The following is a 25,443-nucleotide window of genomic DNA, read 5'->3' on the forward strand; positions in this document are numbered from 1 at the left end:
CATTGCCGTGTGTCTGCCCTAGGTGAACAATGTGCGCCAGACCTTGCCGGTGAGTGCAGCGGGAGGTGCCATCACGGTGAGCAGGAGTGGCCGCTACATTGTCCTGGAGACAGACTTCGACCTCAGAGTGTCCTACGACACTGACCACTCGGTGGAGGTGAAGGTGCCCACCACCTACTTCAACCTGACCTGTGGCATGTGTGGGAACTTCAACAACCGTAGGGAGGACGATTACATGATGCCCAACGGGCAGCAAGCCGCAGACTCCAATGAGCTGGGGGAGAGCTGGCAGGTCCCAGAGAGTGACTCACCTTGCGGTGTCCCCGACCCCTCCCCACCCTGCAGTGCAGAAGAGGAGAAGCTCTACGGATCGGACCAGTTCTGTGGCATGCTGACCGCCAGTCCTGGCTCTTTTGAGAAGTGCCACGCTGTGATCAACCCGCAGAGCTACTTTGAGACCTGCTTCTATGACCTGTGTGCCCTGAATGGTGGCCAGGAGGTGCTGTGTGCTGCTCTGGAGGCCTACGCTGACGCCTGCCAAGCAGCCGGTGTGACTCTTCTTCCCTGGCGGAATGCGACCTTCTGCCGTGAGTACCTGCTTTGCAATTGCCGGGAGGGAAATGTTCCGCTCCCTGTTCCCAGAACCTCTGGCCACAGCAAGTCGTTTGTTTGCCACTTCTCAGAAGGTCCTCCTTCCTTGAAGGCTTGCTGGTCTCAATTGTCCCCTTCCCATTGCAGCCCTGCTGTGCCCCGACAACAGCTACTATGACCCTTGCATGACTGGCTGTCCTGCCACCTGTGTTGACCGACAAGCCCCGCAGAACTGCTCCAAGCCCTGCATGGAGGGCTGCGCATGTACCTCTGGCTTCCTTCTCAGCGGAGACACGTGTGTGCCCGAGGCCCACTGTGGCTGCCTCTTTGAGGGCAACTACTACAGCGTGAGTGAAAACCCTGCCCTGGCTTGCACCCCTCCCAGGGCACTCCCTTGCCTCTGCTTTCCAGCCTGATAGACTGACGCTCGGTGTTTGTCTGCCTGCAGGAAGGCGAGTACTCTGTGAGCGAGGACTGTGATCGCCAGTGCCGCTGTGAAGCCAAGGGCCAGATGGTTTGCTCTCCGTTGTCCTGTGGTGAGGATGAGGTCTGCAAGATCCAGGACGGCCAGAGGGGCTGCTACCCAGCCAGCACCGCTCTCTGCCACATCTACGGCGACCCGCATTACAGCACCTTCGATGGGAAGCTTCACCACTTCCAGGGCTCTTGCAACTACACAGTGGTGACAGGCTGTGACAACTCCTCCGCTGGGTTCAGTGTCACCACCCGCAACGAACATCGTGGCAGCCTGAGCTGGACAGCTCTGAACTCGGTGGCACTGTCCATGGAAGGCCTCCACATTGCCCTGCGTGAGAACAAGGCGGTCTACGTAAGCCCCTCGTTTTTACACCTGGGAACAACGGATGCCCTGGCCACCCTAAAGTACCACTCTGTCCCCGAGAAGAGCTTGATGTTCCCTGAGCCTGCTGGTGCGCTCGCATAAGAGCATGGCGAGGCTCTGAGTGGTGCTGAAATGGCTGCTTGTGCAGCAAGAGATTTTCGGCTTGTTTTCCTTAGCTTTCAGTGTGGCGTCTGTAGTCGCTGCTGTTCTCATAGGCCTGGGCAGGGTTTCTCATGCCATTCGTCCTCCTGACTCCCAGGGCCCTGGCACTGTCAGAGTGGAAAAGAGTGAACTCTCAGTGGAGGGCATCTGTTTATGCTTCTGTCTCGCTCTGTCCCTCTTATTCAGATCAATGGTGCTCTGGCCTCCCTGCCTGCTTCTCCTGCCCCCGGTGTAAACATTTCCCTGAGTGGCTCCTACGTGTGGGTTTCTACCGAGCTGGGCCTGCAGCTGCTGTTCAATGGGGATGATGAGCTCCTAGTGAAGGTGTCTGAGAAGCACAAGGGCAAGCTGTGTGGGCTGTGTGGGACGTACACTGGGAACCAGCAAGATGACTTCATGCGACCTGATGGGGTTGTCGTGCCTGACTTCAATGACTTTGGGGCCAGCTGGATGGTGCCGGATGATGAATGGCCGTGAGTCCTTGTTCCACTGCATAGCTGACGGACAAAAGGGAGCATGGGAGAGGGGAGCTGTGAGGGGCAGAAGCAGGGAGGGTTGGTAATGGTAGGCATGGGCACATGGTGTGTGGGAGAGGAGGAGGCAGTTGTGACAGTGCGCGTGAGGGCACGTAGAAGCTCCACTGCAACAGACGCATCGTCCTTGCATCTCACCTCTGCTCCACCCAAGAGTGGGATGTCTTGTGTGCAAATGGGTGCCAGACGTGTGGCCGTTCCCCTTTCCTCTCAGGGCTGGCTTGTTTGTGGCACTGTCCAGGCCTCTCCATGCGGTCAGGGTGCATGGTGCTCTCTGCTCTCTCCCCATAGGCGCTCAGCTCTGTGGTCCTTGGTGACCTCTGTGCATGGCTCTGCCCTCCCAGTCCACTGTGAACCATTTTGCCCACCCTCGCAAGAGACAGCACTTGGTGCCTTCTCTTATCGAGGGCTGTGGACTCCAGAGGCTGAGGTTTTGGCTGAGACAAGGTCTGGAAATGGTGTGGCTGGAGTCCACAGGCTGTTGTGAGCTCAGGGCTGCTTTTCTGCTTCCTAGGTGCGACCCAGCCATCAACCCGCCCCCGTCCTGCTCCCCCTCTGAGGAGGAGGCAGCTAACAAGCAGTGTGCAATCCTCACGCAACTTGGTGGCCCGTTCCAGCCATGCCATGCAGTTGTACCACCCAAGACGTACTTTGAGAGCTGTGTCTATGACCAGTGTGCCACGGGCGGCAGCACTGAGCAGCTCTGCAATGACTTGGAGGCCTATGCTGCAGCGTGTGCCGAGGCAGGCGTTGCCCTGGGAGACTGGAGTGCTGGCACTGTCTGTGGTAAGTGTTCTGTTGATTTCCGTTGTGGCCCAGATTCAGGGAATGGGGCAGCAGTGGTGGAGGTTTGCCCTGTTAAGGGGGCACTTAACAGTGCTGGTGGGCCAGCCCTTGGGTGGAGAGTCTCTTTGTGACTGGGATATTGTGGATTTCCTCTGCTGTGCTCCTTTTGCCATGATGTGGGTGTGTTTGGGAAGGCGCAACATCCCCTCTTGGGAACAAATCTCCATTATGAAACCCGTCATCTCCACCTCTCTTTCACTGTACATCCAGCAGCTCCTACAACCTCGTCCCCGTTGCCAGGCACCTCAACGCGGCCTCCACATACAACAATATCACCAGCGCCTGGGACGAGCACAGGTACTGTTGTGTCCCATTCATGTGTTTTACTGGCTGTGCTAGGCACCCAGCTTGTGCACTTCCACTCAGTTGGCCATCCTCACCTGACCTGAACGTGCCAGGGAGGTAGGTGTGCCCTGTGGGACACAGAGAAAAGCTGGCCTGTCCTCACCCTAGAATCTCTGCTTTCTTCTCTGCGCCATACCCAGCTCCCACAGCAGACTGCAATTTTGATTGCACATTCGACAACGACTTCTGCGAGTGGGTCCAGGCAGATTACAGCAGCATTGACTGGATGAGGAACAAGGGTCCGACACCCACGCAAGATACGGGTCCGTCCTCTGACCACACGACGGGAGGTAGGAACAGCAGTCCGTACACAGCGGTCCTTCTGGCAGAGGGGTGTCCCTAGGAAGATGCAACTAACCTTTTCTAAGAGCAAATTTGGGCCACATGTTTCCTGACCTTGATCCAGAGCCTTTTTGTGGCTGTCTTTCGCAGAGCCGTCCTTCAGGAAGCGCTGCAGGGCTGGGAGTCAGCCTGTGGTACCTCAGGGCAGGCAAGGACCTGCCAGACAAGGGGGAAAGTAATGCAAAGTTTGATGACCTGGCTTGGCTCAGAACAAGAACGGGTCTCTATTTTAGGAGACGGTGGCTTCTCCAGTAGCCAGCGATGAGTGGAACGCAAAGTGGCAGAGCCATGCGAGGACTGTGGCAATGCATTGGCGGTTACCCGGTCCAAGCCATACAGAGAGCATGGTTCATAGGCGGGCTGTCGTGGTTTAAGCTCAGCTGTAAATCACGCAGTCGCTCTCTCACTCCCCCCTTTCCTTTCCCCGCTCCTGGAGGGTGGGGAGGACAATCGAAAGAATGTAATTCCCATGGGTTGAGGTAAGAACAGTTTAGTAACTAAGGTATAGCACAAACCACTACTGCTACCACCTATAATAATAATGATAAAGGAAATAACAAGGAAGAAAAGCCTACAGCTTTCCCAGGATTCCCAGGCAGCCTCCCATCCAAGTACGAACCAAGCCTGACCCTGCTTAGCTTCCGAGATCAGACGGGATCGGGCGTTTTCAGGGCGGTGTGGCCGCAGGCCTGCTTTGGCCGCCACCAGGTGAACCCAGGACACGGACTCAGGCCTGGGGGAGTGTTGTGGCTAGCAAAGGACCTATATTTGCTGTCCCCTCCTTTTGCCTGCCTTGAAGCCCTGGAGGGGTGCTCCAGGACTGTGCTTGGGCTGTGTCTGGCTGCTTGGTCTGGATTTGATTATGCATGGGATGGTGTGTCTCACACTGTGTTTCAGACGGCTACTACATCTACCTGCAAGGGAGCAATGCCCTCCCTGGCTTTGTGGCTCAGCTGGTCAGTCCGGTGTGCAGTTCAGAAGGACCACACTGCTTCCGCTTCTGGTATCACATGTACGGAGCGGCTGAAACAATGGCCCTGCGGGTGTACGTGGTTAAGGACGAAGACCTAGAGCTGGTCTGGAGCAGCGTTGGGAACCATGGGGACAGATGGAACATGGGAGAGGTCACAGTGCACAGCACAGGAAACATGCAGGTAAGGGCACAGGCTCACTGCTGTCTGAGGTGAACCGTGCTTTCTAATGGCACTTCACACATGTGGCTGGAGCTAATGCTGGGAAATGTCCCTTCCCTTAGATTGTCCTGGAGGGTGAATGGGGTGAAAATATCCGCAGTGACGTAGCGTTGGATGATCTGTCCATCGAAGAAGGATCCTGCGAAGGTACCAGCCTTGTCTTGGGGAAGGGCAGCTTGAGAGATGTCACCGAGGTGGAAGGCTACACTTAGAGGCAGGAGCGCAGGTTCTCTTTGCAACGCCCTGTAGGCCAGTGTTGCAGCCTGTGCCCGAGCAGGCTTTCCTCTGAGAGACTGGAGCACTGGCGGTGCCTGCAGTCGCTACTTAGTTTGTGTATTAGAAGGCGCACAGCCAAGACACCGAGCATAGGTACTGAAGAGTCTAATCTGCTTTTGTCACCCAGCTGTGATGGTGGCAGAGCCCTTGAGTGGCACGGTTCTTTCCGATCCCTGCCCTGGGCCTCTCCGGGTGTGGTGTTGATGTGTTTGGGAAGCTTGGGTCAGCTTCCTGAAGCAAAACGCACATGTGAGCTCGGATGCCCACTGACTCTCTCTTGTGCTAGATCCATCGACACCAAAACCCACGCTCCCTTTGCCAGGAACTACAACACAGCCTCCACGCACGCCGTCACCACCAAGACCCACACCGAGTTCAGGTAATCTCTTGCTCCCTCCCAGTTTTCTACTGCTTGTGACAAGCTTTCAATTAGCTTTCTTCAAGGCTCATGGCCAAGAGAGGGAGTGTCTGTATTGAAGGTCTGTGCGTCAATTCCTATCACCTAGCTGTGCCACCCCTGGGCCTTTCTGGTCACAGTGTTGGGTGTTTGGGAAGAGTGGGCAGTGGCCTGCCACAAATCCCCCGTGCTGACACCGATTTCCCCCAACTCTCTCTTGTGCTAGGTCCATCCACCGGAGAACCTGGGACCACCTTGCCAAACACAACTCAGCTTCCTCACACACCAAGACCCACACCAAGCTCAGGTATTGCCATGTCCTGTCCCTGTCTTCTACTGCTTGTGGCAAGTGTTCAGTTGTCTGTCTTTGACCTTCATGGCCAAGGCATAAATTTCTGTAGTCAATGCACTGCATGTCTCCTGCTATATCCATAAATGTTGGTGGGAGAGCACTTGAGTCCTGAGGAGTTTTTCTGAGGATTCATTGTGGAATTCCTGTCCTGCGTCTCTCTGGTCATGGTGTTGGGTGTTTGGGAAGGTTGGTCAGCTTCCTGGAGCAATACTCTCATGTCAGTGCTGGTATTCTCTAATTCTCTCTTCTGCTAGGTCCATCCACCGGAGAACCTGGAACCGCCTTGCCTAGCACAACACAGCCTCCTCATACATCAAGACCCACACCAAGCTCAGGTACTGCCACATCCCGTCTCTGTCTTCTGCTGCTTGTGGCAAGTGTTCGGTTGTCTTTATTTAAGCCTCAAGACTCGGGGATGAAGTGATTGTAGTGAAGGAGCTGCGTGTCTCTTTCTGTCACTCATCTATGCTAGTGGGAGGACATTCAAGTACTGTAGTTTTCATGGGGGACTCACTGGGTGATCCCTGTTCTGCACCTCTCTGGTCATGGTGTTGGTGTTTGGAAAAGGTCTTGCTTGCAACAAAACTCCCATATTGGTGCACCTCTCCTCTACCTTTCTCTTGTTCTAGGTCCATCCACCGGAGAACCTGGGACTGCCTTGCCAAGCACAACACAACCTCCTCATACACCAAGACCCACACCAAGCTCAGGTATTGCCATGTCCTGTCCCTGTCTTCTACTGCTTGTGGCAAGTTTTCAATTAGCTTTCTTCGAGGCTCACGGCCAAGAGAGGGAGTGTCTGTATTGAAGGAGCTGTGTGTCTCCTTTTATCACCTGGGAGTGCTGTTTAGATAGCACTTGAGTGCAGAAATCTCTGCTGGGCCTCACTGTGTAATCCCTGTTCTACGTCTCTCTGGTCACAGTGTTGGGTGTTTGGGAAGGGCAGGCCAGGTGCTTGCAAGATAACCGCATTATTGACACTCACTAGGTCTACCTCTGTCTCACCACAGGTCCTCTTCCTTCTACAACATCGACCCCATTGCCAGGCACCACAACACAGACAACACAAGGAACACAACCACCACCACCACCACCTGGTACGACTTCAGCTACTGCTATTATTGTTAGTGTTTTGAGTCATCTTGGAAACCCATAGTGGATGCAATTTGCATTTTCATTGGATGGTTCGTGTTTGCTTTCTATCACTTCCCTGCCATATTGAGACACACAGTGAGTGATATTCCTTTTCGGGCGCTTGGGTGGGGCACCTGTGCTTCTGGCATTTAGTTATTTGAGGAGATTTGAACCAGATGACTGGAAAAACTACTTCATTCTTAACACAGATTTCTGGTAACAGGTCCCTTGGTAAAAGCGCTATACCAGTCATGGGGCTGATGTTCTTTGGTGAAGGTGGGCTTAGGAGAAGAGGCAACAGGAGGTGCTTAACTGAACTCTCGTCTTTCCACTGCCAGGGACCTGTGTGGTAGAAGGAGACCCTCACTACCACACGTTTGACAATCAGCTGCACCACTTCATGGGCACCTGCACTTACACCCTCTCTAAGCTGTGCGAGAGCAACAGTTCTCTGCCCTACTTCAACGTGGAAGCAGCCAACGAGCACAGGGGAGACAACATTCGCGTGTCCTACGTCCAATATGTGGATGTCGATGTGGCTGGCCAGCGGATAAGGCTGGGGAAGGGTGGTTCGGTGACGGTAAGCACAAGGAAGAGAGGCGCTGTGCTGTGTGAGAGGAGAGGACTGTGTCGAATGGGTCGCTCCAACCCTGTCTTGTTTTCTGTCCTTCCAGGTCAATGGAGTGGCAGAGGTCCTGCCTTGCACCCCATCCGCAGGTGTGCAGGTCTCGTCCAGCGGGTTCTACACTGTGGTCACAACAGACTTTGGCTTGAAAGTGAAGTTTGATGGGAGCCATCGGGTGGAGGTGACGCTTCCGAGCACCTTTGGGCAGAAGGTGTGTGGCATGTGTGGCAACTTCAACGGGATGGCATCAGATGACTTCCTGAACCCGGAAGGGGTGCTGGAGCCAGACTCCACCAGCCTGGGCAACAGCTGGCAGGTGTCCAACGACAGCAGGTATGTGTTGTCCCTCAGCAGGTCTGGGGACGTGTCGGGCAAGGGTATGTTGAGACACGAGGAGAAGCCCACAGGTGACTCAGGGGCCCTGCTTCCTGTCTTTCCACAGCTGCTCAGCCGGACCACTCCCCACCCCAGCCTGCAGTGAGACAGACAAGCAAGTCATAGCCAGCAGCCACTTCTGTGGGCTCCTCACCGACACCGGCGGCCCGTTCCAGATGTGCCACGCTGTGCTGAGCCCCAGCAGTTACTTTGACACCTGCTCTTATGACCTGTGCGAGCTGGAGCTGGACCACGAAGCCCTGTGCAAGAGCTTGCAGTCCTACGCGGATGCCTGCCAGTCGCTTGGTGTCAAGATACCTGTGTGGAGGAACGCAACCTTCTGCCGTAAGTCCACACACGGTACCACAGACTGTTACTCTCAGTAAAACATAGAATTGGAATGAAAGAGTGGGGTGGGGAATAATAAATGTTTTTGTTACGTGCCTTGCGGATTTACAGGTAGTTGTCAGAATCAGGGGCACCGTTTTCTGCTTCGTTTGCTCAGGTATGATTTAGAATACCCGTGGAGCCAAGCAGATCACAGAGAAAATAATGCAGACGGTTAATTTTCCAAAGGGGAGAATACAGCACAGAGACATCATCTAATGGCCATATGTTCTGTCTCGGCAGCTGTCACCTGTCCAGCCAACAGTCACTACGAGCCGTGTGCTGCAGCCTGCCCTGCCACCTGTGTTGATCCCATGGCTCCTGCTAGCTGCAGCCTGCCGTGTGTGGAGGGCTGTGTGTGCGACAGCGGGTACCTGCTCTACAATGACCAGTGCGTGGCCAGCCAGCAGTGTGGGTGCTGGCACAACGGGCAGCACTACCCCGTGGGCTCTGAGTTCTGGACAGACAACACCTGCTCGTCAAAGTGCACGTGTCCCGCGCGGGGAAGCAAAGTCCAGTGCTTTAACGCCTCATGCCCTGCGGGCCAGTTCTGTGGGGTGCAGGATGGGAGACCTGAGTGCCTCGAGCAATCCTACGGCATCTGCCATGTCCACGGTGACCCTCACTACAACACCTTTGACAAGGTGACGCACAACTTCATGGGCAACTGCACCTACACCCTGGCCAAAGTGTGCTCCAACACCACCTCCCTGCCCTACTTCAACGTTGAGGCCAAGAACGAGCATCGTGGGAACACCAGAGTGTCCTATGTGCGCGAAGTCCTGGTTGAGGTGTACGGAGAGCGCATTGCCATTGTCAAGAAGGAGAAGAGCCAAGTGCTGGTAGGCAGTGGGGCCGGCATGAGCATGGCACAGCTGCAAGGCAGCAAGGCAGGGCTGGCTTTTCTTGGCAGGGCATGGCATGGTGTGTACCAGACACCTTCATTGTGCCAGGTGTGGGCGGGTTCCCCTGAAGCCACTGGGTTGCTTTCTTTTACTTTTCTGGAGGGGTTGAGGAGGAAGAGGCAAATGGGGAATGTGGCCGACGGTGAAGAGCGGCCCCTGCAGGGAGCAGAGCACAGCCACGGCTCTGCAAGCCAGAGGGGCAACTGGGTTGTGAGGGCATCGCGGGCTCCGGTTTGCTGCGCCTGGGCTGGGAGCAGATTTCCTCGGGGCAGGAGAGCCAGGAATGCCAGGGACAAGTGCAGGGCCCAGGCCCATTGCCGTGTGTCTGCCCTAGGTGAACAATGTGCGCCAGACCTTGCCGGTGAGTGCAGCGGGAGGTGCCATCACGGTGAGCAGGAGTGGCCGCTACATTGTCCTGGAGACAGACTTCGACCTCAGAGTGTCCTACGACACTGACCACTCGGTGGAGGTGAAGGTGCCCACCACCTACTTCAACCTGACCTGTGGCATGTGTGGGAACTTCAACAACCGTAGGGAGGACGATTACATGATGCCCAACGGGCAGCAAGCCGCAGACTCCAATGAGCTGGGGGAGAGCTGGCAGGTCCCAGAGAGTGACTCACCTTGCGGTGTCCCCGACCCCTCCCCACCCTGCAGTGCAGAAGAGGAGAAGCTCTACGGATCGGACCAGTTCTGTGGCATGCTGACCGCCAGTCCTGGCTCTTTTGAGAAGTGCCACGCTGTGATCAACCCGCAGAGCTACTTTGAGACCTGCTTCTATGACCTGTGTGCCCTGAATGGTGGCCAGGAGGTGCTGTGTGCTGCTCTGGAGGCCTACGCTGACGCCTGCCAAGCAGCCGGTGTGACTCTTCTTCCCTGGCGGAATGCGACCTTCTGCCGTGAGTACCTGCTTTGCAATTGCCGGGAGGGAAATGTTCCGCTCCCTGTTCCCAGAACCTCTGGCCACAGCAAGTCGTTTGTTTGCCACTTCTCAGAAGGTCCTCCTTCCTTGAAGGCTTGCTGGTCTCAATTGTCCCCTTCCCATTGCAGCCCTGCTGTGCCCCGACAACAGCTACTATGACCCTTGCATGACTGGCTGTCCTGCCACCTGTGTTGACCGACAAGCCCCGCAGAACTGCTCCAAGCCCTGCATGGAGGGCTGCGCATGTACCTCTGGCTTCCTTCTCAGCGGAGACACGTGTGTGCCCGAGGCCCACTGTGGCTGCCTCTTTGAGGGCAACTACTACAGCGTGAGTGAAAACCCTGCCCTGGCTTGCACCCCTCCCAGGGCACTCCCTTGCCTCTGCTTTCCAGCCTGATAGACTGACGCTCGGTGTTTGTCTGCCTGCAGGAAGGCGAGTACTCTGTGAGCGAGGACTGTGATCGCCAGTGCCGCTGTGAAGCCAAGGGCCAGATGGTTTGCTCTCCGTTGTCCTGTGGTGAGGATGAGGTCTGCAAGATCCAGGACGGCCAGAGGGGCTGCTACCCAGCCAGCACCGCTCTCTGCCACATCTACGGCGACCCGCATTACAGCACCTTCGATGGGAAGCTTCACCACTTCCAGGGCTCTTGCAACTACACAGTGGTGACAGGCTGTGACAACTCCTCCGCTGGGTTCAGTGTCACCACCCGCAACGAACATCGTGGCAGCCTGAGCTGGACAGCTCTGAACTCGGTGGCACTGTCCATGGAAGGCCTCCACATTGCCCTGCGTGAGAACAAGGCGGTCTACGTAAGCCCCTCGTTTTTACACCTGGGAACAACGGATGCCCTGGCCACCCTAAAGTACCACTCTGTCCCCGAGAAGAGCTTGATGTTCCCTGAGCCTGCTGGTGCGCTCGCATAAGAGCATGGCGAGGCTCTGAGTGGTGCTGAAATGGCTGCTTGTGCAGCAAGAGATTTTCGGCTTGTTTTCCTTAGCTTTCAGTGTGGCGTCTGTAGTCGCTGCTGTTCTCATAGGCCTGGGCAGGGTTTCTCATGCCATTCGTCCTCCTGACTCCCAGGGCCCTGGCACTGTCAGAGTGGAAAAGAGTGAACTCTCAGTGGAGGGCATCTGTTTATGCTTCTGTCTCGCTCTGTCCCTCTTATTCAGATCAATGGTGCTCTGGCCTCCCTGCCTGCTTCTCCTGCCCCCGGTGTAAACATTTCCCTGAGTGGCTCCTACGTGTGGGTTTCTACCGAGCTGGGCCTGCAGCTGCTGTTCAATGGGGATGATGAGCTCCTAGTGAAGGTGTCTGAGAAGCACAAGGGCAAGCTGTGTGGGCTGTGTGGGACGTACACTGGGAACCAGCAAGATGACTTCATGCGACCTGATGGGGTTGTCGTGCCTGACTTCAATGACTTTGGGGCCAGCTGGATGGTGCCGGATGATGAATGGCCGTGAGTCCTTGTTCCACTGCATAGCTGACGGACAAAAGGGAGCATGGGAGAGGGGAGCTGTGAGGGGCAGAAGCAGGGAGGGTTGGTAATGGTAGGCATGGGCACATGGTGTGTGGGAGAGGAGGAGGCAGTTGTGACAGTGCGCGTGAGGGCACGTAGAAGCTCCACTGCAACAGACGCATCGTCCTTGCATCTCACCTCTGCTCCACCCAAGAGTGGGATGTCTTGTGTGCAAATGGGTGCCAGACGTGTGGCCGTTCCCCTTTCCTCTCAGGGCTGGCTTGTTTGTGGCACTGTCCAGGCCTCTCCATGCGGTCAGGGTGCATGGTGCTCTCTGCTCTCTCCCCATAGGCGCTCAGCTCTGTGGTCCTTGGTGACCTCTGTGCATGGCTCTGCCCTCCCAGTCCACTGTGAACCATTTTGCCCACCCTCGCAAGAGACAGCACTTGGTGCCTTCTCTTATCGAGGGCTGTGGACTCCAGAGGCTGAGGTTTTGGCTGAGACAAGGTCTGGAAATGGTGTGGCTGGAGTCCACAGGCTGTTGTGAGCTCAGGGCTGCTTTTCTGCTTCCTAGGTGCGACCCAGCCATCAACCCGCCCCCGTCCTGCTCCCCCTCTGAGGAGGAGGCAGCTAACAAGCAGTGTGCAATCCTCACGCAACTTGGTGGCCCGTTCCAGCCATGCCATGCAGTTGTACCACCCAAGACGTACTTTGAGAGCTGTGTCTATGACCAGTGTGCCACGGGCGGCAGCACTGAGCAGCTCTGCAATGACTTGGAGGCCTATGCTGCAGCGTGTGCCGAGGCAGGCGTTGCCCTGGGAGACTGGAGTGCTGGCACTGTCTGTGGTAAGTGTTCTGTTGATTTCCGTTGTGGCCCAGATTCAGGGAATGGGGCAGCAGTGGTGGAGGTTTGCCCTGTTAAGGGGGCACTTAACAGTGCTGGTGGGCCAGCCCTTGGGTGGAGAGTCTCTTTGTGACTGGGATATTGTGGATTTCCTCTGCTGTGCTCCTTTTGCCATGATGTGGGTGTGTTTGGGAAGGCGCAACATCCCCTCTTGGGAACAAATCTCCATTATGAAACCCGTCATCTCCACCTCTCTTTCACTGTACATCCAGCAGCTCCTACAACCTCGTCCCCGTTGCCAGGCACCTCAACGCGGCCTCCACATACAACAATATCACCAGCGCCTGGGACGAGCACAGGTACTGTTGTGTCCCATTCATGTGTTTTACTGGCTGTGCTAGGCACCCAGCTTGTGCACTTCCACTCAGTTGGCCATCCTCACCTGACCTGAACGTGCCAGGGAGGTAGGTGTGCCCTGTGGGACACAGAGAAAAGCTGGCCTGTCCTCACCCTAGAATCTCTGCTTTCTTCTCTGCGCCATACCCAGCTCCCACAGCAGACTGCAATTTTGATTGCACATTCGACAACGACTTCTGCGAGTGGGTCCAGGCAGATTACAGCAGCATTGACTGGATGAGGAACAAGGGTCCGACACCCACGCAAGATACGGGTCCGTCCTCTGACCACACGACGGGAGGTAGGAACAGCAGTCCGTACACAGCGGTCCTTCTGGCAGAGGGGTGTCCCTAGGAAGATGCAACTAACCTTTTCTAAGAGCAAATTTGGGCCACATGTTTCCTGACCTTGATCCAGAGCCTTTTTGTGGCTGTCTTTCGCAGAGCCGTCCTTCAGGAAGCGCTGCAGGGCTGGGAGTCAGCCTGTGGTACCTCAGGGCAGGCAAGGACCTGCCAGACAAGGGGGAAAGTAATGCAAAGTTTGATGACCTGGCTTGGCTCAGAACAAGAACGGGTCTCTATTTTAGGAGACGGTGGCTTCTCCAGTAGCCAGCGATGAGTGGAACGCAAAGTGGCAGAGCCATGCGAGGACTGTGGCAATGCATTGGCGGTTACCCGGTCCAAGCCATACAGAGAGCATGGTTCATAGGCGGGCTGTCGTGGTTTAAGCTCAGCTGTAAATCACGCAGTCGCTCTCTCACTCCCCCCTTTCCTTTCCCCGCTCCTGGAGGGTGGGGAGGACAATCGAAAGAATGTAATTCCCATGGGTTGAGGTAAGAACAGTTTAGTAACTAAGGTATAGCACAAACCACTACTGCTACCACCTATAATAATAATGATAAAGGAAATAACAAGGAAGAAAAGCCTACAGCTTTCCCAGGATTCCCAGGCAGCCTCCCATCCAAGTACGAACCAAGCCTGACCCTGCTTAGCTTCCGAGATCAGACGGGATCGGGCGTTTTCAGGGCGGTGTGGCCGCAGGCCTGCTTTGGCCGCCACCAGGTGAACCCAGGACACGGACTCAGGCCTGGGGGAGTGTTGTGGCTAGCAAAGGACCTATATTTGCTGTCCCCTCCTTTTGCCTGCCTTGAAGCCCTGGAGGGGTGCTCCAGGACTGTGCTTGGGCTGTGTCTGGCTGCTTGGTCTGGATTTGATTATGCATGGGATGGTGTGTCTCACACTGTGTTTCAGACGGCTACTACATCTACCTGCAAGGGAGCAATGCCCTCCCTGGCTTTGTGGCTCAGCTGGTCAGTCCGGTGTGCAGTTCAGAAGGACCACACTGCTTCCGCTTCTGGTATCACATGTACGGAGCGGCTGAAACAATGGCCCTGCGGGTGTACGTGGTTAAGGACGAAGACCTAGAGCTGGTCTGGAGCAGCGTTGGGAACCATGGGGACAGATGGAACATGGGAGAGGTCACAGTGCACAGCACAGGAAACATGCAGGTAAGGGCACAGGCTCACTGCTGTCTGAGGTGAACCGTGCTTTCTAATGGCACTTCACACATGTGGCTGGAGCTAATGCTGGGAAATGTCCCTTCCCTTAGATTGTCCTGGAGGGTGAATGGGGTGAAAATATCCGCAGTGACGTAGCGTTGGATGATCTGTCCATCGAAGAAGGATCCTGCGAAGGTACCAGCCTTGTCTTGGGGAAGGGCAGCTTGAGAGATGTCACCGAGGTGGAAGGCTACACTTAGAGGCAGGAGCGCAGGTTCTCTTTGCAACGCCCTGTAGGCCAGTGTTGCAGCCTGTGCCCGAGCAGGCTTTCCTCTGAGAGACTGGAGCACTGGCGGTGCCTGCAGTCGCTACTTAGTTTGTGTATTAGAAGGCGCACAGCCAAGACACCGAGCATAGGTACTGAAGAGTCTAATCTGCTTTTGTCACCCAGCTGTGATGGTGGCAGAGCCCTTGAGTGGCACGGTTCTTTCCGATCCCTGCCCTGGGCCTCTCCGGGTGTGGTGTTGATGTGTTTGGGAAGCTTGGGTCAGCTTCCTGAAGCAAAACGCACATGTGAGCTCGGATGCCCACTGACTCTCTCTTGTGCTAGATCCATCGACACCAAAACCCACGCTCCCTTTGCCAGGAACTACAACACAGCCTCCACGCACGCCGTCACCACCAAGACCCACACCGAGTTCAGGTAATCTCTTGCTCCCTCCCAGTTTTCTACTGCTTGTGACAAGCTTTCAATTAGCTTTCTTCAAGGCTCATGGCCAAGAGAGGGAGTGTCTGTATTGAAGGTCTGTGCGTCAATTCCTATCACCTAGCTGTGCCACCCCTGGGCCTTTCTGGTCACAGTGTTGGGTGTTTGGGAAGAGTGGGCAGTGGCCTGCCACAAATCCCCCGTGCTGACACCGATTTCCCCCAACTCTCTCTTGTGCTAGGTCCATCCACCGGAGAACCTGGGACCACCTTGCCAAACACAACTCAGCTTCCTCACACACCAAGACCCACACCAAGCTCAGGTATTGCCATGTCCTGTCCCTGTCTTCTACTGCTTGTGGCAAGTGTTCAGTTGTCTGTCTTTGACCTTCATGGCCAAGGCATAAATTTCTGTAGTCAATGCACTGCATGTCTCCTGCTATATCCATAAATGTTGGTGGGAGAGCACTTGAGTCCTGAGGAGTTTTTCTGAGGATTCATTGTGGAATTCCTGTCCTGCGTCTCTCTGGTCATGGTGTTGGGTGTTTGGGAAGGTTGGTCAGCTTCCTGGAGCAATACTCTCATGTCAGTGCTGGTATCCTCTAATTCTCTCTTCTGCTAGGTCCATCCACCGGAGAACCTGGAACCGCCTTGCCTAGCACAACACAGCCTCCTCATACATCAAGACCCACACCAAGCTCAGGTACTGCCACATCCCGTCTCTGTCTTCTGCTGCTTGTGGCAAGTGTTCGGTTGTCTTTATTTAAGCCTCAAGACTCGGGGATGAAGTGATTGTAGTGAAGGAGCTGCGTGTCTCTTTCTGTCACTCATCTATGCTAGTGGGAGGACATTCAAGTACTGTAGTTTTCATGGGGGACTCACTGGGTGATCCCTGTTCTGCACCTCTCTGGTCATGGTGTTGGTGTTTGGAAAAGGTCTTGCTTGCAACAAAACTCCCATATTGGTGCACCTCTCCTCTACCTTTCTCTTGTTCTAGGTCCATCCACCGGAGAACCTGGGACTGCCTTGCCAAGCACAACACAACCTCCTCATACACCAAGACCCACACCAAGCTCAGGTATTGCCATGTCCTGTCCCTGTCTTCTACTGCTTGTGGCAAGTGTTCAGTTGTCTGTCTTTGACCTTCATGGCCAAGGCATAAATTTCTGTAGTCAATGCACTGCATGTCTCCTGCTATATCCATAAATATTGGTGGGAGAGCACTTGAGTCCTGAGGAGTTTTTCTGAGGATTCATTGTGGAATTCCTGTCCTGCGTCTCTCTGGTCATGGTGTTGGGTGTTTGGGAAGGTTGGTCAGCTTCCTGGAGCAATACTCTCATGTCAGTGCTGGTATCCTCTAATTCTCTCTTCTGCTAGGTCCATCCACCGGAGAATCTGGAACCGCCTTGCCTAGCACAACACAGCCTTCTCATACATCAAGACCCACACCAAGCTCAGGTACTGCCACATCCCGTCTCGGTCTTCTGCTGCTTGTGGCAAGTGTTCAGTTGTCTGTCTTTGACCTTCATGGCCAAGGCATAAATTTCTGTAGTCAATGCACTGCATGTCTCCTGCTATATCTATAAATGTTGGTGGGAGAGCACGTGAGTCCTGAGGAGTTTTTCTGAGGATTCATTGTGGAATTCCTGTCCTGCGTCTCTCTGGTCATGGTGTTGGTTGTTTGGGAAGGTTGGTCAGCTTCCTGGAGCAATACTCTCATGTCAGTGCTGGTATCCTCTAATTCTCTTTTCTGCTAGGTCCATCCACCGGAGAACCTGGGACTGCCTTGCCAAGCACAACACAACCTCCTCACACACCAAGACCCACACCAAGCTCAGGTATTGCCATGTCCTGTCCCTGTCTTCTACTGCTTGTGGCAAGTGTTCAGTTGTCTGTCTTTGACTGTCATGACCAAGGCATGAATTTCTGTAGTCAATGCACTGCATGTCTCCTGCTATATCCATAAATGTTGGTGGGAGAGCACTTGAGTCCTGAGGAGTTTTTCTGAGCATTCACTGTGGAATTCCTGTCCTGTGTCATTCTTGTCATGGTGTTGGGTGTTTGGGAAGGTTGGTCAGCTTCCTGGAGCAATACTCTCATGTCAGTGCTGGTATCCTCTAATTCTCTCTTCTGCTAGGTCCATCCACCGGAGAACCTGAGACTGCCTTGCCTAGCACAACACAACCTCCTCATACATCAAGACCCACACCAAGCTCAGGTACTGCCACATCCTGCCTCTGTCTTCTACTGCTTGTAGGAAGCATTCAGTTGTCTGTCTTTGAGTCACATGGCTAAGATATAAGGATTCTGTAGTGAACTGGCTGCATACCTTTGTTTATATCCTGACAGTATTTGTTGGAGAGCGCCTAAGTCCTTTAGTTTTTTCTGAGGAGACACTGGAATCACAGTCCTGGGCCTCTCTGGATATGGTGTTAGTGTATTTGGGAGAGTTGGGCCAGCTTTCTTAATTAAAATTCACATGTTGGTCCACATGTCCACGAACTCCACATGTCCACACATGCCATCCCCACCAAGACCCACAGTAAGCTCAGGTACTCATCTCTTCTCCGTTCTCTTTTTGCCTGTCAGAATTTCTCTGTGTTTCTGATCGTTTTTCCTCAGCCAGGTGACACAGTTTTTATAGTGGAGGGTCAGAGCTTTTTCTTGCTCACCCAATATTCACTGGTGGGACAGTGCTTCAGTGTGGGATCTTCTCTGAGTAATGACAGTGTAACTCCTGCCATTTGTCCCTTTTGCCAAGTTTTGGGGTTTTTGGTAACAGTAGACCAACTGCTTGCTTGTTATCTCCCATACCCTTTATTGACATTTACATAAATATATAAAGTATCCTGTTCTATGGCAAGTTTTCAAGTGTTATACCGTTTATTGTTTGTAGGATTTTAGTTATACAGTTATTGTTGGTAGTATTTTGATATTTAATTTAGTTTCCCATTTTTTTTTAATATAAACTTATTATTCTGTCCTCAAAAAGACTGAGTTGTGATTATTGTAGTTTTAATGCTTAGGAAACACTATATTTCAGTTCAGGTAAGTTTTAACTGCTTCTTTCTCCAATTTTGAGCACTAATTCTTCTACATATGTTGGCTCGTTAAGTACAAGAGACTGCCAGCTCATCTCATCAGTTTGGATGTCTTCTGCATTTTTTATTTTTTTCTAAATAATGTTTATGTATATAATTCCTGGAGTTTTAATAGTTTATATGTAAGTGGTTAAGGTTGACATGTAGACACAACCTTAAGTGTAGCTACTTTTGTAATGTGCCATTGAAAATCAGAGAAGGATGGACCTATCTTCATTATTTTTTGTTGTGGTTAATAATCATCATAATGCACCTGCAAACTCAACTCTGCTAAGATTTGATGGGAGGATTTTTTGTTGAAAATGGGAATTTCTTATTAGCACTCAAAACCTTACTCAGCTCACACATATGCACGCAGTGTACCTCTATTTGCACATATTATCTCTGGCTAGTTAATTTTGATATTTTTAAAAAGTATGTCTGCAGTGTTCAAGAGGAATTCCATAACTGATGCAAGTTCAGAACCCCAGACAGCTGGTAGCGCAGCAGTCTATTCTGGCTAACGAACCCTGCACATTTTTTTGATTACATTCTTATTTATTCAGAAATAACCTTTCAGACATGGACATTAAAAACTCATTGCTCCACTTTATATAATGATGTCTTAATAATGATGCTTTTCTTGATATCAAAGCTTTCTGCTTTTATTTCACCCTCAGACTCCCGCACAGATTTCTGATACTCAAGAGTACAGATTCTTTATTGGTTCAAAGATAGGAGACTGTACTGGGCTTTGGTATGTTTTTGACTGACGCCATCACTGTTTATATCTAAGCAGCAATTACAAAGTGAAGCAAACGAAGTGGGAACAAAGCAACTACGGAAGTCTGGTAGAGATTCAGAGGGAATTTGTCTTTCTTTCTTCCCAGGCCGTGCTTTCTGCAGTGCCTCTGGGGATCCACATTATAACACTTTTGACCACAGAGTTCATAATTTCATGGGAAATTGCACTTACACCCTCTCCAAAGTGTGCAACATCTCTGAGGGGCTTCCATACTTTGATGTATCCACAACGAATGAACACAGAGGAGCCAACACCAAAGTCTCTTATGTGAAGTCAGTGCAAGTGGAAGTCTATGGCAACCATATATCTTTGCTGAAAACCAGGAAAGTGAATGTAAGAGAATAGTTATTTAAAAGACATGTATCTTTTTAAGCTGACATGCAGATAAATATTTTCTCTGTAGAGTTTACAGCAAACTTTCTCTTTTTATTAGTTAAATGTACCTCTTTTAGTGAGATGTCCAACAAATTTGCTCAGATGAAGTGTTTTTTAATTGCTTCCAGTTCCCTTGTGCACAAGGTCATATATTCCTCTAATCTATTCTAGCTGCTGGAAGTTGTAGGAATACTAGCAGCTATACAGTAACTTTTACAACTTGCTGTATAGGTGAATGGCAGCAGGATGAACTTGCCTGTATATATTGAAAAGAAGATCAGTATTCAAAGCACTGGTGGATATGTTCTCTTGGAAACTGACTTTGGACTGTGGGTGAGATATGATGGAAATCACTACGCAGAAATCTCTGTGCCTTCTGATTACAGTGGTCTGCTCTGTGGCCTCTGTGGTAAGTCATAGGCTTAGTCACTTTTTAGTGAGTTGTGGAGGCTGGTGATTGCTTAAACTTATTTACTTATTATGTCATATTTTTTCTACACCCAACTGTTCCTTGCCAAGTGGACCAGAATTTACAGCAGTGAAGAAAACGTCAAGGAATTTTTAAGTTTCTAAGAACTCTTACTTACAAAATTCCTGTTAACGTGCTATCCATTTGGGATGTTGTGAGGTATATCTACAAATTACACTTTTAGCCAAATAAAAACCCTCACTTCAGTTCTACAGTTTAAATTCAGGAAGAGTAATGATTTACATGCATCTACTAAAGAACTCTGTGTTTTCCTGTTATTTACATTCTGATGTATTTGTCCTTTGTTGGATCATTTCATTTGTGAATCATAAAAACTTGAGCCTGTTTCCACAGTAAAGAGAAATCTTCAGAATAGCTTACTGTCAACATCCTCAAGCTTTCCTGCTGCTGTTTTCCTGTGCAGTTTTAGGAGGTTATTTTATAATCTGAATGATCGTGTTTATATGATCAAAGGCAAAAAAAGAAAAGCTGAATCAATAAAAGAAAAAGTAGACCACTAAAGCTTATTTTACCTATTTTTTTTTTTATTCCAGATAAAATATGCTGTGTCTACATTAAAACAAAGCAATGACAAGGATCCAATACAGATAAACCTGAGCTGACAGACTTGATGAATAAGAAAGAAAATTCATACTTTATTTCCAAAATTCAAATATCACCAAACATTAAATGCTATATATGATACAAAGCATAGAGGCCTTTTAGAGTCCTATGAGAAAGATCAGACAAAAAGGGCACAATCTGATGTGTTCTGTAAGAAATTCTGTTGCAATAGGATACCAAAGTAAATAAGTCACAGGTGACTTATATAGCTAATGAGAGTAGGAGCTTGATGGAATTAGTAGTGATCGATAATTTTTCCTCAGCAGCATTGCTAATGCCTGAACCTGTGCAGAGTTAGTTGCAACAACAGTCTGAAATCCAGGTGATTTTCAGGATGGAAATGGGACTGTAGAAATTACAAGAGTGGTTTGTCTTGTCAGTTTCTGATTATTCTTTGATTTGGATCATCTGAAATTTCCTACTTCAGTTATTTCTCCATGAGTTTTTCACACTTTCAATTCAGGAAATCTACCTAAGTATGTAATGGTGCAAAATACACCATTTGGATTTTAGTCCAGCATTCTACACGTAGGATCCAAGGAAATGAGTTGTTTTTTGTTTTTTTTAGCTAAGCAATTTTTTTTTGTATGCAACATAACCAAGTTACAAAAGAACTTACAGACTACTTGCTTCAAGTCCACAAGTCTCTGAGCAGCAGCTCGTCAGTGGTCAAAGTCTAAAACACAACTGAGCTCTTATTTTGCATATACACAGTGATGTTGAATATATACTCTCCCTAGTTTATTGTAGTTTATATTACAGCCTGAAACCTAGGTTTGTTGTACAGGTGAGAACTTCATGTGTCCCATAAATCTCTTTTTACCCTCACAGGTAATTATAATGGTGATCCAAATGATGACAACAGAAAGCCCAATGGTGACATTGCAAGTGGTTCCACTGATCTTGGACAAAGCTGGCTTGTGCCTGAGAATAACACCATGTATGTATATTAATTTAATCACATGTCATTTGCTAATCAAACTTTATAAATCCAAACATCCCTCCACTCACTGGCTTTGTCACCCAGTACCGTTATACATCTTTCAGCTGCCCATTAGAAGTCAGGACATGCTCCTTTACATTAAACAGGGAATGAGGATTTGTGTCCTTTGAGTCTTGTTTTTCCAAGCAAGAACTGTCTGCTGAATGTGAAGGGGGATGGGACTTCAGTCCAGTTCCCTGGCTAGAAACCATAACTAGCTGGATCCCATGGGCTCTTTTTGCAGCCAAGAATAAGCCTTTGAATAGCTCAGAAAGCATACAAAAAGGATTCAATTCAGTGTTAAGGCTGACATCAGTGAGCCTTGTGACTGTAATAAAATGCACTCTGTTGTGCAGGGTTGTCATGTGTCAATCTTCCACTTCCAAATCTGATGGTAAGAGATGTAAGACACATTTGATTTTGCTTGTTTTCCCTAGATGCTCCAGTGGAACAAACCAGCAGTGTGATCCTGTGCTGGAGAGTGAAGCAAAGAAGAACACAGCATGTGGCATGATCACAGACCCAACAGGTAGTATGTTGGTAGTTCTCTGTGAGCCATGTCATGGGTCACTGTATAGCTTGTGTTGCCTTCTTTCTATAGTCCATTGTTCTGAGCTTGTATTAAACATATAAAACCTTCAGTGTGAATGGCCAACATAAAACTCATAGGTACTTGGTCAAGATATGTCAACCATTTGGACAGTGCTAGTGTGTCAATGAAGATTATCTGAGCATCTGTGTAGGGAGCCATAGCTGATCTTTGCTTTATAATGACTTGCACTCTGCTTGCTAAGAGAAAGTTTAGAGAGCACTGTAATTGCATATATTTCAGATACTTTATCTGAAATACTGTACATGATCCCTGCATTGGACAGCCCCTGAAGTTGTTTAGAATAAGTGGCTTTCCTAGATAACAACTCCTAATTTATATAAGCTATCTTCTATCAATCATGCAAAAAGAAGAAAACCTGATCTGGAGGGTCAAGTCTTATTGTGCATGCTCCATTTCAAGTGTTGGTTTAACTTAGTAAATAAAATTAGCCTGGAGCACTCACAATACATTTACCGTGACAGAAAATAGATGGTGTTGGTGATCTAGTAATTCCACTTTTGTTTTTTTATCCTTCTGTGTATCTTGATTTACACAGGAATCTTCAAGGACTGTCATTCCAGAGTGCTTCCAGATAATTTCTTTGACAACTGTGTTTATGACATGTGTTTCACTGATGGACAGGCAACATCCTTATGCTATGGACTGCAGGCCTATGCTGAGTCATGTATCAATGCTGGGATTTGCATAGAGTGGAGGAATGCTACACTTTGCCGTGAGTGTTTTGACTTATAAAGATCTATTCCGGATTAAAACATCAACAGTATGCACATTTTCTCTACCTTTTCATACATGTTATTTCATTTTATGTAATGTTTTGAGTATAACCTTTTGCCATATCTTAAGCCTGCTTCATTTCATTCCAGCATTTGTATAAGACCCTAATTTTCAAGAACATTTGGATATGCAGGTCTAATCCTGAAAGTTTTAATAATTTAGTAACAGCTTTTTGGAAAAGTTTGATTACCTTCAACTATCTCATGTGAGCTTCTGCACTGGGGAAATAACTGTTGCTTTGCTCCGCTGAGAATCTACCATCCTCAGTGTAAGCAGAGCTGGTAGTCCTCCATGCACAAATGCTTATAGATGGCTTTTGGTTAAAAAGCTACTTTAATAAGAAAACTTGAGAAAGAGCTGTTTCTAGGAAGTTTACAAGTATTTCTCTATAAAGCAAAGAAATCAAGTATTCTCACTTATCTCCCAATTAATTTTCTTCAGAATGACCTTTTGAGGAATTTCATACAATGAACTCTTATTTCTCAGAATAAAGCTTTCCAGCAAGAAAATCCTTTGTATGAAGCACTTTCCAGTGTCAGACTTTCTAGCAGCAATTTTAAATATTTTCAGGAGCAAACCTTGTGAGCGTCAGGAAAACCTTTATCATTATTTTGCCCTTTTGAGTGATCTTACCTTTTCTTTTTCTCTCTAGCAATGTCCTGTTCTGGAGGCAGCATCTACAAGAGCTGCGGTACTAGGTGTCCCTCTACCTGTTTGAACATCTCAGCAGCTGATTCATGCAGTTCCTTGCCAGTGGAAGGTTGCTTCTGTAAGGAAGGCTATGTTTTGAGTGGAGACAAATGTGTGCCAGAAAACAGCTGCGGTTGTGTTGATGAAAAAAACCGGTATCATCAGGCAAGTTAATTCAGACACTTAAAGCGAAAAAAAAACACCAAACCCAGCAAACAGGGGATCTCATTCTTTATCACCATGAGAGTAAATAATATTAATAACACTAACACTATTATTATTTATGCCATTAATAGCAGCAAATAGACTCATTTTCCCAGCCTTCTTGATCTGTGAGCTGTGTAATACAATTGCCCAAATCCATCATATATCATGCGCATTCAAATACTAATAATTTGACTGTCCCTTATGGTATTACCTTCCAATCTATTTTATAGTATATTCTTCTACATTCTTTTTTTCACTCAGCTGGATGAAAGCTGGTTTACCAGTTATCCCTGCACTGAACGCTGCACCTGCAAGGCTAATAACACCATCAAATGCACATCCTGGGAGTGTGGAGTCCAAGAGGAATGCAGTATTCAGGATGGAGTACTGGGATGTCATTCCAATGGTAAGTCCTGCCTGAAAACAGTTCTCAGTTCTAGCTTTATTGTAAATATCTTTATATATGGGATTGCAAAGAAATCTCAAATGACTGGTGCCAGTGCTAAAAGAAGAAAAGATATGACGAACTTTCTTGCAAGCATAGATACCCTTCTGTTGTAGTGGATATCAGCAAAAACTGATGCTACCCAAAAGCCTGCAAGGTCACCTGGGGTCTTTTTGTCTTGATAATTCAAATTCAAGCCCTACATCACGAGTAAACATTATTACAAGCTGTAAATTTGTGAATTATTGAGAACTGCATTTCTGAGAGTCTGGGTAATGGCAAATGCATTAAGCATTGATATATATGTAAATGAAAAAATATTTACTTTTAGATCTACACCTGTATGTATTTTTATATAGCTATGTAGAAAAACTCTGTATTAATCTCAACAACTATAAATCATAGCTACAACATATAGGAATATATATAATATTGTAATATATATAGAAATATAGAAATGTGTAAAGAGGCTCATTTGCTGCCAAATAACCAGTTTGCCATAATTTGTGAATTTAATTTAGGAGACACTTTCTGGAAATTTCCAAATTGGCATGAACCTGAGATAGATACCTCTGTGAAGGTTTGCCCACACAATGATGATAAGGATTAGGTTGTTGCACTAATGGTTGCACTTTGGTTAGCTGAATCCAAGGTGAAATCCAGTCCAAAGTTCTTAGATATTTTTTTCACCTTCAGGCCAAGCAACATGTCAAGTGGCAGGAGATCCCCACTATTTCACTTTTGATGGAATGATGTACACTTTTGTGGGTACCTGCACCTACACCTTGGTTGAAGTTGTCAACACCAACAGTGTTATTCCTATAACCATCCTTGGCAAGAATGAAGACAGAGGACTAAGAGGGGCCACATACCTGAAAGAAGTCTACATAGATGTGTATGGTGTACGAATCACCCTTCAGAAAAACCAAGGAATCCTGGTAAGTGGTGATGCTCTTTATTCTGGCAAGAAGTAGCTTAAGATTAGCTCACTACAGTAGCTGTAGGAAAGCTATGTTTCCTAAGGAATATGTACATGTGGGCACCTCCATTAACTGGGTATTACAAGGAAACATAATTTCTCACTAGTTCCCAAGGCTTCTGTTTGGGGTTTACTGTTCTACTGGGCATATCTTGGAGACAGAGCCCAGAGCCTCCAGACTGCAAAACTGCTGCCTGAACTAAAGAATGGGGCTTCCCACTTCAGTAGCTTTTGTCAACAGCTAGCTAACAAGAGCAGAGTAAAAGAGAGTCAT

General features: G+C 49.4%; 1 protein-coding gene and 2 pseudogenes across 1 annotated transcript in view; 1 reads left to right on the forward strand and 2 right to left on the reverse strand.

Annotated features, from left to right (window-relative positions):
- LOC133269056 (IgGFc-binding protein-like) overlaps window positions 1-25,443 on the forward strand; it is a 59,333-nt gene that overhangs the window by 20,834 nt on the left and 13,056 nt on the right. Inside the window, exons 22-60 of the mRNA XM_061453068.1 lie at window positions 23-587; window positions 739-938; window positions 1,040-1,420; window positions 1,781-2,067; window positions 2,642-2,913; window positions 3,184-3,270; window positions 3,459-3,608; window positions 4,558-4,814; window positions 4,916-5,000; window positions 5,416-5,508; window positions 5,753-5,833; window positions 6,133-6,213; window positions 6,508-6,588; window positions 7,351-7,592; window positions 7,687-7,970; window positions 8,080-8,357; window positions 8,643-9,241; window positions 9,639-10,203; window positions 10,355-10,554; window positions 10,656-11,036; window positions 11,397-11,683; window positions 12,258-12,529; window positions 12,800-12,886; window positions 13,075-13,224; window positions 14,174-14,430; window positions 14,532-14,616; window positions 15,032-15,124; window positions 16,124-16,204; window positions 16,504-16,584; window positions 16,884-16,964; window positions 17,264-17,344; window positions 19,097-19,344; window positions 19,618-19,795; window positions 21,311-21,419; window positions 21,899-21,990; window positions 22,610-22,786; window positions 23,501-23,703; window positions 24,007-24,151; window positions 24,887-25,128. Of these exons, the coding sequence (XP_061309052.1) occupies window positions 23-587; window positions 739-938; window positions 1,040-1,420; window positions 1,781-2,067; window positions 2,642-2,913; window positions 3,184-3,270; window positions 3,459-3,608; window positions 4,558-4,814; window positions 4,916-5,000; window positions 5,416-5,508; window positions 5,753-5,833; window positions 6,133-6,213; window positions 6,508-6,588; window positions 7,351-7,592; window positions 7,687-7,970; window positions 8,080-8,357; window positions 8,643-9,241; window positions 9,639-10,203; window positions 10,355-10,554; window positions 10,656-11,036; window positions 11,397-11,683; window positions 12,258-12,529; window positions 12,800-12,886; window positions 13,075-13,224; window positions 14,174-14,430; window positions 14,532-14,616; window positions 15,032-15,124; window positions 16,124-16,204; window positions 16,504-16,584; window positions 16,884-16,964; window positions 17,264-17,344; window positions 19,097-19,344; window positions 19,618-19,795; window positions 21,311-21,419; window positions 21,899-21,990; window positions 22,610-22,786; window positions 23,501-23,703; window positions 24,007-24,151; window positions 24,887-25,128 (8,118 nt within the window). The remainder of the gene's footprint in view (window positions 1-22; window positions 588-738; window positions 939-1,039; window positions 1,421-1,780; window positions 2,068-2,641; window positions 2,914-3,183; window positions 3,271-3,458; window positions 3,609-4,557; window positions 4,815-4,915; window positions 5,001-5,415; window positions 5,509-5,752; window positions 5,834-6,132; window positions 6,214-6,507; window positions 6,589-7,350; window positions 7,593-7,686; window positions 7,971-8,079; window positions 8,358-8,642; window positions 9,242-9,638; window positions 10,204-10,354; window positions 10,555-10,655; window positions 11,037-11,396; window positions 11,684-12,257; window positions 12,530-12,799; window positions 12,887-13,074; window positions 13,225-14,173; window positions 14,431-14,531; window positions 14,617-15,031; window positions 15,125-16,123; window positions 16,205-16,503; window positions 16,585-16,883; window positions 16,965-17,263; window positions 17,345-19,096; window positions 19,345-19,617; window positions 19,796-21,310; window positions 21,420-21,898; window positions 21,991-22,609; window positions 22,787-23,500; window positions 23,704-24,006; window positions 24,152-24,886; window positions 25,129-25,443) is intronic.
- LOC133269083 (5S ribosomal RNA) lies at window positions 4,229-4,349 on the reverse strand (annotated as a pseudogene).
- On the reverse strand, window positions 13,845-13,965 carry LOC133269084 (5S ribosomal RNA; annotated as a pseudogene).

The sequence above is a fragment of the Pezoporus flaviventris genome, unplaced genomic scaffold (assembly GCF_033815535.1).
Source record: "Pezoporus flaviventris isolate CSIRO_AGI_PZ_B2104156 unplaced genomic scaffold, CSIRO_AGI_Pfla_v1 ptg000013l, whole genome shotgun sequence".
NCBI classification, from domain to species: Eukaryota; Metazoa; Chordata; class Aves; order Psittaciformes; family Psittacidae; genus Pezoporus; species Pezoporus flaviventris.